Raw genomic sequence first — 11,299 nt, forward strand, 5'->3', positions numbered from 1 at the left:
ATCAAAATCATTACTCCGTACTGCCAAGTTCCAAAACTTCAATAAAGATTAAGATTTCATCTAACCTCTCTTTTGAATTATGGGGCTTCGACTAGGATCAAGTGATCAACCTAGCACAAACTAAAACATATGTATCTGTTTTAACTTAAAAAGCTGCAAACTTGTTCTAAAAATACTTTACAAAAAGTTTCAAGACAAGGAGGCGAGCACTTGTGAAAAACAGCTGCTGAAATTCGTCTGATACATAGAGCAAAAACGCCTACATCTCAAAAGCTTACATCCAAGTTGCTGACACAAATCATCAACAGAATTCTCATGTAGCATAACTCAAAACCTAAAGTAGAATCAACATGAAGGAAGAAATTAGAGTTACAAATTCCGACTTACAGATATATGTATTTTCTACTCCCTCTCCAGGAAATTGAAGAAGATCCAATTACAGTAAAAAAAAAAAACTGATAGGGCTCAGAAGAAACATGAACAGACTTGAGCATTGTCCAAACCAGCTGGCTATCTGGTCTAGCGTCTACGACTGTGCTTCTTCTTACTCTTTCCATTCTTACCCGAATCAGAATCTGAGCTAGAGTCAGAATCTGATGATTCAGATGAAGAGCTGTACTTCTTACTCTTACGTCGTCCCTTTGTTGTCCTCTTCCTCCTCCTCCTCCTCCTCTCATCTTCAGAATCTGATGAAGAGCTGTAGCTTGAAGCACTCTCTGATGAGTAATCAGACCCAGAAGCTGAAGACCTGCTATCTGAAGCTTCACTCTCACTACTAGACTCTGTATCTGACCTATGTTTCCTCTTACTCTTCTTCTTTCGCTTTTCTACTTTCACCTCCTCCTCCGCCACTTCCTCCCGTTTAATATCAGGATTATCATCATTATAAGAGGCCATCAATTTCTGCCTTAGTTTAGGGTTCTTGAGGATCTGGGTCCTAGAGGGACGTGAGATGTAGACCCTATCATTCTTACATTCATAAGTCCAATGACCTGGTTGGAAACATTTTTGGCATTGTGAAGTTACTCCTCCTACAGAGGACACACTGGCCTTGAGATCTTTCCTCTCACCAAGTCTCACAGCCTTCTCAGTACTCATCAAGTACATCTGTCTCTTTGCTTCTTTTCTCTCTTGCCATCTGCTAGGCCCCTCTTCCTTCTGTCCATAAGCATTTACGTTTCTCGCTGCAGCAGTGGCCGCTCTCTCTGCTTGGGCTCGGCTTAGACCCTTTGCAGCAGACAAGGCTGCTGCTTTTATTCTGTCTGCTGCAGCTTCTCCTTTCTCTTCCTTTTTACTTGACATTCTAAAGTTTCCGTTTTCCTATGAATCACTACTAGCAACAGGTCTCAACAGGCAGAAATCCCAAACTAATTGCAAAAACCTTATTGTTCCTAAACCTGGAAAGCCCAAACAAACAAGATAATCACTAATATATTACCAAGTATTTTACGCAAGTAAATAAATTTTTTAAATAAAACAACAAAACAAGAGGAAAAAAGTCAAGGATAGAAAGGCCTTCCAAACACAAATTCCAGCACCAATTACAACATTCAATCTAATAATGTTTCAATCGCAAACAAAATATTTTCACATCAAATTAGAAGCATTGGTAATAATCAATTAACCATGGAAGAGCTCAATTTCATAAAATCTTTCCTAAAAGCCTTTCACAAATTTCAGACTGCCAAATGCAAAATAGTCTGAGTAAGCATATACGGAGTACATGAAATTCATTTAGCAAGATATTGATATGGACGCATGTTTTTTAATATTTTTTATGGCCAATATGGACACATGCCAAAAGGAAGAACATTAATGGAATATTCCCATTAGTTCTCTGAATCTTGATGATAAGAAAAAGCTAACAAAGAATGACACACCGCATGAGTCATGTTTTTTCCAGTTTGCATGCAAGATTATTATGCTATCCACTTTCCTTGACCAGGAGAGGGGTCTAAAACATGAATAATGAGCATTCCATTTCAGCTACAGGTGAATGAAGTAAAATGCCAATTCTCTATACTAATGAAAATCCTGAAGTTTAGGGTGTGTAATGCATCATTTTAGGTTTTTACTTATTCGTTTCTAGAAACACAAAACTGATTTTTTGGTTTAATTTTTTAGCATGATCAAAACCAATTAAAAGTTACATTAAACAACCCCTTATTAACCCCAAAAAAATAAATCATCAATTGCTCAACTTGGTTATGTCTAATTTATGCCTCTCATAGTCTCATCTCCTTTCTGCTATGTTTGTCGTTTATCAATCTTGTTGAACCATCATCATCTTCAACATCACTCACGAGGATTGACATAAATGAGTTTTTAGCAATGTGTAAAAAGGCTCAAGGCGCAACAAGGCGATTTGGAGTTCCCAGCGCCTTAGGCGCGCCTCATTGAAGTGAGGCGCCCTAATAAAAAGTAAAAAAAAAAAGTGAAATAATGGTGTGTGCCTTAGTAGGTGCACCTTTTTTGCACCTTTTTGCGCCTCAAAGTGCGCCTTAGGTGTGCCTCATCGAAATCGCCTCGCCTAGACAATAAAAGGCGCTGGCTCCAATCGCCTTGCGCCTCAGAGCCTAGGCGCCCCTTTTTAACACTGGTTTTTAGAGAAGGGAAAAAAAAAAAAAAAAAAGCAATTCATTACCCCCTTCCCCACCATAACTGACAAAGCAACAATCGACCATCGGCACATAGCACCCATCTCCCGTCGGTCATCGGCGCAAGGCACCCCTCTCTCACTGCTCTCTCTTCCTATCTCTCTCTATCCTCTTCTATCAGACCATAATTGGTCCTTAATTAAAAGGTAATTACAGATTTCCAGTACCTTCATGCAGTCATCTCTTTCTTCAGATTAGACCCAATAGAGATGGTGCCGTGGTGGTGGGGAAAGTGGGGGCCGGCCCTTGGGGTGGTGCACGCAGGGGAAGCCAGAAGGAATATGGGTTCTGCACTCCCGCCGTCGTAAAATAGGAACGAAGGAGAGTATGTAGATTTTAAAACACAAAATCAAAAACCACTTTTTGTGGTTTGCCTTTTTCTGTTTTAGTTTCGGTAAAAGCAACAGAATACTTGTTTTTTCAACCAGTCAACCGAACTGGTTTTGTTTATTTTGTTAATTAATAAAACAAAAAAACACAAAACCAAAGCGATGCCGAACGCACCCTTAGTTACTCCGGCCATTTCCATTGGTCAAACATCAAAGAGTACACTATATACTTAAGTATTTAGTATACACAATGATTGAGCGCTATCATTATGAAATCTCTAACAATTATTTCATTTTCAAAATCCAAAAAAACAGGTTACTTATATGTGCCTATGTGGTGCCCTTGAAGTTCTTTACATGAGACTTTGAAATTTTTCCTTATAATCTAATAATCTAACATTTCTACCCATTAACTTTTCTGAACCCGAATGACGGGAAACCGGTAAAGAAGGTCCACTTTTATAATTTTAATTTTATTTATTCATTCTGTCTCCACCTTCTTCCTCCTCCTTTCTGCCTCCATAGCCCTCATTCACAGCCTTCTCTAATCTCTACTCCATTAAGGTTGTCTTCACTTAGCCTTCTCTGAAGCCCTCAATTGACAAATGGCCGATCACTACCAACACCACCACCTTCACTCTCACCTCCAACAATTGCACTCGGCTTGGACAACCCCAGGCCCGATGAGGAAGGTCTAGCCCCACTACTCTATTACCCGATCAATACAACCAACTAACTATTACATGGCTTACCATCTAATAACCCAGCCATCTACAATAACATCATCGTACTATGGATCCTAGTATTACATAGCATACCTCTAACAGTAGCAAACATATGCCTAACTACTTCAATCATACATTCTACGCTTGACTATGTTTGCTAAAATCCCCGAAACTGGATAACCCAATCGAATTCAGATTCAAATATCAATCTTTAAACCCACAAGCACAGATACCATCATCAATTTCATCATCATCAACGACGTTTCCCAACTAAATCATTCAGCATTTTCACTCAATATTGCAACATTTCAAAATCCTCATGATCATCCAGTAAAACAACGAGAACAACCTAAACCCACAAATCCTTTAAATAATTTCACAAACTCCAACCAAAAATCGAAAAAACGTACCAGGATGGGCCATCGGCCTGAAAATCTAACAGATCCTTAACCCAAAAAAAACATCAAAATCAATCCCCCCCTTCAATAACCGCATTGATACAATTGATACAATACAAATTAAACAACCTCAATCAATATTTCACCCCTACACGGATCTCATATGGAGAAATTAGTAATTATTGAATCATCTAATCAGTTGTTGTTCTCTCCCTGATCAAGATTCAGCTCATCGGAAACATAAGAAGGGGATGATTGATGATCAATTGATTATGATGATGATGATGATGAGGGGATTTGAGTAAGGGTGGTGAAGGAGGAAGGAGGAAAAAGAGGGGGGTGTCTGCTGCCACCGGAGGAAGAAGGAAGAAAGAAGAACACTAGCGGAAAAAAAAGGAAAAGAAAAAAAATATATTTTTTAAAAATAAACAAATTATAGTGAATGGTTGCATGACACGTTATAGGTTACCTGTTGTATCGGGTTGGTGAAGGGTTGGGTGCAATTAAAATTAATTAGGTACGAAGGTTGGATTATTAGATAATAATTAAAAGGTTGTATTATTAACGGAAAATTGTTGAAATGTTGGACTATTCAATGTAATTTTTCCTTTTTCTAAAACTATACTCCTAAACATATGGAAACTTTCAACAGCTACATTTATAATTGCTGCTAGAGTTTTCAACAACTGATGATTAAACAACACGTTAGGGATTATTTTTTGGGTCAAAATCAATAGTTGGACCGTTAGAGTTTTAGCGGGAAGATTTCCCTACAAAGAGTTAGCCCCTTCAAATTTTCTTCCAACTGGTTTCTTTTATCTTGCAACTGGTGAGTTTTTTTATCTGCTATCAAATATGAACTAACCCCAAAATCAAACTGCTTATGCGTTATCAAAAAAGAAGTTCTTCAAGCTCTTGATCAGTTTCTTCAAAACATTTGGCAACATTTTATTTACTGGAGGATAAATTCCCTGGGAAAAGTAATCATTTACTATTATTTAGTATATAGTTTTTTTCCCCAAAAGATATCTGACACTAGGTCATAGTCTAAAGTAGTAGAAACATAATACTCCATCCATCCCAAAATTATAGTCTTGTTTTCTATTGCGGGGGTCCCAAATTTATAGTCCTTTCTACTTATTTGGACATAACTTTTCCCACTTTCCCATAAACTATATTTCACTTTCTCATTTTCCCATACACTACATTCTACTTTTTACACTTACCCATACACTAAATTCCACTTTCCCATACACTAAATTTCACTTTCCCATACACTATATTCCACTTTTCTTAAAACCCGTGTTTTTAGTAAAATAAGACTATAATTTTGGGACGGAGGGAGTAAATTTTAAAAAATAAATAAGGAATTCACAATTTTTTAGTGAAAATTCTTCACCACATCTTAATTGGTCTAAAATCTAAATGTCCAATATGCAGTGGTGGATCCAGAGGGGGTACAAGGGGTACAGTTGCACCCCCATTCCCTGGAATCCCCAACAGATTAAAAAAAAAAAACTGACAAAACAATAGAATATACAGTAGTATAAATATTTAATTTGCCAAATTCTACAATGAGTTAACCTTTGTTTCAGTGGTAACACGGAAGGGAAACTTGCACTATGCTTGCGTGTGTGAAGGAGTGCGGAGGTCCACATTTTTCTCAAATTGTGTTTATTTTTGCTTTACTAGCAGTAGCGATAGTGCTTGTATTTTTATTTCATTTTCCTATTATCATTCTTTGACTAATCTATCTAATAAACCTACATGTACACGTACAAATAAAATAAAGATAATTCAAATTTGTTGATTCTTGATTCATCAATTTTAAACAAGTATATATCGGTCTATATGATATTGTTTTCATGGAAAAGTACAACAAAAAATACGAGTTTAGGAAAGAATACCAGGTAAAGTCATTCTCAATTATTACCACAAGAAAGCCGCCCCTACAAAATTGTTTATACAAAGCATAATTGTTAATTATGTGGCAATACAATCCACCATGTTTTAACCTTTCATTATTAATCTAAAAAATGGGTCCATGATTAATAAAATGATGGAAGAATTTATGATTTATATTAAATTTGGTCCCGAAAATTCCGATTTAAATTAAATTTGGCCCCAAATTTTCTTGGTTATGAATATGCTAGAGTTGTATTCATTTTTTCGTACCCCATCTCTAAATTCCCGGAACCACCACCGCCAATATGTGCATTCCAAGTACTAGAGTTCAATCCGAAAACGCCTCGAATTTTCAAATCACGGTTTAAGTTTCTAAAGGAGTAAAGGTAGGGCAGGAGGGACGCCCGCCCTGCGGCTAGGTTTTTCTATCCTAACATAAATGTGGGTCAATGGTATTGGGGCTTTGTTGATCACTTAATCGTTGAACTTCTTAGGGTATTAGGGGTTTGAACCTAACCATATACACTATCTTCGCTTGAATAAAACCACCAGCCCCTATCCTCAAGCTCCAGAATTCAAGTTTTCTATAAAAATTAATTTCAATCAAAACTAAACTTTGTTATGCCAGAATTTCTTATTCAATCAAACTCATATTTATCTATAGAATTTAATTCAATCAAAAAAACATTAGTATGCCCTCTAATTATTGATGTTTATTACTCTGCTCCCCCAAACGTGGCATTTAATCAAAAACAAATTGAAAATAAAGCATAATATGATTTCAACTACAATTATGAACTGGGTATAAATTAATTATACATAAAACAAAACAAAAACAAAGCCAACAAAAACCCCAACAGAATATAATTATTTGAAACAATATAATTCATATCAGGCAACAGAACGTATTTAAACACTTATTGGATCTATAAAGAATACAAAAAAATTCCAGAAAATTGATACACATTAAAAAATGTAGAGAAAGTAGATGAGCAAAAGAAGATATACACTGTTGTGAACAACGAGAATAGCAGTGGCAGAGGAGGAGAGTTGGCTGACAGAGGCGGCGCTAACTAGAGGTGGTGATACATCTACAAGATGGTGGTTTTCTTGAGGGTTTTAAGAGGCGGGGGAGGAAGGAGATGAAGAGCAGATGCGAGTCAGAGTACGACGGAAAAAAAATTCATTTGGTTTTTTCTTTTCTTATTACTTCCTCCGAATCTTAGAAAGGTTTTTCGATAGTACCATTATAGGGATGGCAAACGGGCGGGGCGGGTGCGGTACCCCTCCCCCGTACCCGTACCCGCCAAAATATTTTTCACCTGTCACTTACCCGCCACCCGCAGCGGGTATAATTTTCACATCCATACCCGCATAAATGTTTTTAAAACCGCACCCGCTCCACCACCCAAGTGGATATCCATTGTCCACCTGTACCCGCCTGCCGCCCTGCCCCATAATATAAACAAATCATCTTTTAAGCTACTAATATGCGCAAGATGACAATACACAACCAATTTAAAAAAATCCATCATATTTCTCAAGTAAAAATAAATCAGTATTACAAGTTAAAAATCTGAATACTTAGAGAAATAAACAAAGCTCAATCGATACAATGCAACATTTGCTCCATATCCAATCATCTTCATCATCGTCGTCCTCTAATTATACAATTAGAGTGTTACCGTAGTGATTAATTTATTTCAAAGTTAACACGAAGTCCAACTTTAAACTGTCACATGTCATCTATTTATCAAACAAACAAACAAATCAACCCAACATAGTATGAAATAATAATCAAAACACCCACCTAGATGAGATCCTGTTACGAACAAAAACTAGAAAATAAACAAAACCCTAACTCATGTTTTAACTTCAATTAACAACAAGAAACTAATGTGAATTACCAAGAAATTCAACCAAACACTAAAACCATCAAGTTAATATTAATAAATTTATTCAAATTACCAAATGGTGTTCAAACTTAAAGGCAAGAGAAAAGGGATTTCTATACGTATTAAATTACCTACGATTTTGCGATCGAAGACACCTCTATCATCCGCGGTGGCCGGCTGCAAAAACAGAGAGTGAGAATAGATAGGTCGGGGGCGGCAGTGTCCGACGATAATGGTGGTGGGACGGTGGTGAACCAGAGAGACACAGAGAGGGAGAGGGGGAGGCGTGAACAACAGGGAGTCAGGGAGTAGTGTTTTGCCAATTGCTAACTGCTATACCCGGGTACAGCCAACTCTGGCTGTACCCCCCAAAAATGACGCGCTCATATTGTTTGTTCATTCTTGTCGACTGTTTGTTCTTTTTTATTGTACTGTTTGTTCATTCTTATTGTACTGTTTGTTCTTTCTTGTTGTACTGTTTGTTCATTTTTGTTGTACTGTTTGTTCTTTCATGTTGTTTTTTAAATTCATCATCAAATTTTCATAATTGTTGTATTTTTTGTTCTTTCTTCTAGAACTTTATGTTTTTTTTAATATTGTTTGTTCTTTCTTGTCTATTTGTTTGTTTATAATAATCATATGGTTAATGTTCATAATTAAACTCTTCATTAATCTTTTATTATTTCTTTTTGTATTGTTTGTTCTTTCTTGTTGTACTGTTTGTTCTTTCTTGTTGTTTTTTAAATTCATTCATCAAACTTATTGTTGTATTGTTTGTTCTTTCATGTTGGCTTTAAAATTCATCATAAAATTGTTCATAATTGTTGTATTGTTTGTTCTTTTTTCTGGAATTTTATGTTCTTCTTTATATTGTTTGTTATTTTTTGTTATTTTTTGTTTATTTTTTTGTTCATAATAATTATCTGCTTTATTGTTTGTTCTTTCTTGTTGTATTGTGTGTTCTTTCATGTTGGCTTTAAAATTCATAATGAAATTGTTCACTTCATTGGTCTTTTATGTTTTTACAAGCGCCTATATTGTTTATTTCCAAATAAATAAATAAATGTTCATTTCCAAAATAGTAAATGTTCATTCCAAATAACTAAATAAATGTTCTTTTTCGAAATAGTAAATGTTCATTTTTGTAGTTTATTTCCAAATAAATAAATAAATGTTCATTTCCAAAATAGTAAATGTTCATTCCAAATAACTAAATAAATGTTCTTTTTCGAAATAGTAAATGTTCATTTTTGTAGTTTATTTCCAAATAAATAAATAAATGTTCATTTCCAAAATAGTCAATGTTCATTCCAAATAAATAAATAAATGTTCATTTCCGAAATAGTAAATGTTCATTTTTGTACCAGTATATTAATGTTCATTTTAAACAACACAAAACGACATCGTTTTGGATGGGGGTACAGCCAGCTTTGGCTGTACCCGGGTATAGCCAAAAATTTGCGGTGTTTTGCATATTTTGTCTGAGGTTATTATAATGGGCTTGTAATATTTGGGCTTTAGGTAAAACGTAAATATTTCCTCCGTTTAATACTCGCAACGTTTGTTACATTCACGCATGCCAATGCACAACTTTGGTCATTTATATCAAAAAGTTGATATTTTGAAAATACACATTGAAACGAATCTAACAAAATCTCACATGACTATGTTTTATCTTATATAAAAAACACCAAGAATAGTCAAAGTAATTATATGAATAGTGCAAAAAGTCCAAACGTTGCGAGTATTAAAAGACGGAGGAAGTATAAAGTTTCATTTTGCAGGTACAATACGGGCGGGTGGGGCGGGCGGGTGGATGCGGGGCGGGGTAGGGTAGGCGGGTATGAGGCGGGTATGGCCTCATATCCACCACCTACCCGTCACCTATGGCGGGTATGACTATTCATATCCAAACCCGCCCACTACCCACCAAAGTCATATCCATACCCGCTCCAATTGGAGCGTGTGCGGTGCGAAACCACAAAATTGTACCCACTTGCCATCCCTAAGTACCAAAAACAAAAAATTATCTATCGTAATATTTCTTTAAAGGAAAAAACTGATTCTAAAAATACGATCTTTAAAGCGATAGCGATTTGCTTAAAAATGGTTTGTTTAACTAAACATAACAAATCTTTTGGACCATTCTTCTCTTAAATGGCTCCCCCCAATAATTATGGCTCCGTTCTATTGGATTTATTTTGAATGAACTTATCTGAAATTATTTTATCTAAATAAACATATTTTGTCTGAAATAAACTTAGTTCTGTGCGAAAGTGTCTGGGAATTTATTTTATTTTTGCTGAACTTATATTATCTAAACTTATATGAACTTATTTTGTCTGAAATAAGTCAAAATAAGTCGAACAGAACAAAGTCTTACTTGCTATAATCTCGTCTCTATTCTATAAATGAATTCATGAGGTCATTTTAGTAAATGGTCTTTTGGTGTCCCATATAAAATAGATTATAACTCCCCTTAGTTAGTTTACAATTTAACTAAATTAATTAAAAAAAAAATTGGATTGTAATAATTTTAAAAACCGATTATTTAACATATTGCAAATAAGTAAATATAAATTTCATATTTTAGTACATGATTGCAATTTGACAACCAAATATCAAAATCAAAATCAAAATCAAAATTAAAATAATGGTAACCATCTTAAATTTGAATCCTTAAATTCACTCCTTCTTAATTTATGAAAATTTATAATCCCATAATCCCCTCTCCTTTAAAATTATTATCCCTTTATTATCTCCTTAGATCTTATAGAGTATAATTTTTATTTATTATCGGCTATCAAACTCCCTTTTATAACCGCCTTTTCCTTGATAGTAGCCTTTTAATTACAGAGTCACAACCTCCTGTCTGATACCCGCTTTTTATCGTTGTTTCTTGCCGCAAATATAGTCTTTTTTACCCGTTTTATAAAATTTATTGATCGTTGAGCATGAGATGGCTATAAGACATCCTATAAAGGCTCATGTTATTTCAGGTTAAGATATAATAATACACATTTCTTTCCCCTTATATTCGCACACATTGCGTGCATATACGACATAGAACATATTAGGTGCACTCTCTTACATTTTTTCCTTACATGTAAGGAGAAAATATGAAAGGGGCCACCCACGGGCATAAAAATACCCTTGGGTGTACGGTGCACCCGGATGTACCTAATAATCTCTATTATATAAGTGAAGAGTGAGGTCTTTTAGTAAATCTACTTTTAGTGTCCCCCTTAGATTACTAAAATACCCTCTACACTTATAGATTAGAGAATATAATGACAACTTACCCAATAGGAAAAGCCAAAAGAAACATTTTAATCAATCTATCCCCTTAAATGAATTCTTACCATTTTAATCAATCTGTTTATATGTGTT

The 11,299-nt window shown here is 35.2% G+C and overlaps 1 protein-coding gene across 2 annotated transcripts; it reads right to left on the reverse strand.

Moving 5' to 3' along the window:
• Positions 1-205: 205 nt before the first annotated feature.
• Positions 206-7,235, reverse strand: LOC110776611 (uncharacterized). 2 transcript variants are annotated; one of them, XM_021981169.2, is made up of 3 exons: positions 7,023-7,235; positions 6,017-6,058; positions 206-1,397 (listed from the first exon to the last, which is right to left on the reverse strand). In XM_021981169.2, the coding sequence occupies exon 3, from the start codon at positions 1,300-1,302 to the stop codon at positions 520-522; it is 783 nt and encodes a 260-aa protein (XP_021836861.1). In that variant the 5' UTR covers positions 1,303-1,397; positions 6,017-6,058; positions 7,023-7,235; the 3' UTR covers positions 206-519. The 2 variants fall into 2 exon arrangements, with proteins under 2 accessions (XP_021836861.1, XP_056699671.1); XM_056843693.1 differs by lacking the exon at positions 6,017-6,058.
• Between the last annotated feature and the right edge of the window lie 4,064 nt (positions 7,236-11,299).

This window comes from Spinacia oleracea, chromosome 4 (genome assembly GCF_020520425.1).
Source record: "Spinacia oleracea cultivar Varoflay chromosome 4, BTI_SOV_V1, whole genome shotgun sequence".
In the NCBI taxonomy this organism is placed as follows: Eukaryota; Viridiplantae; Streptophyta; class Magnoliopsida; order Caryophyllales; family Amaranthaceae; genus Spinacia; species Spinacia oleracea.

Bases quoted from the DNA above. Each gene is read 5' to 3' on its own strand.
- LOC110776611 (XM_056843693.1), bottom strand. From the start codon at position 1,302: ATGTCAAGTAAAAAGGAAGAGAAAGGAGAAGCTGCAGCAGACAGAATA.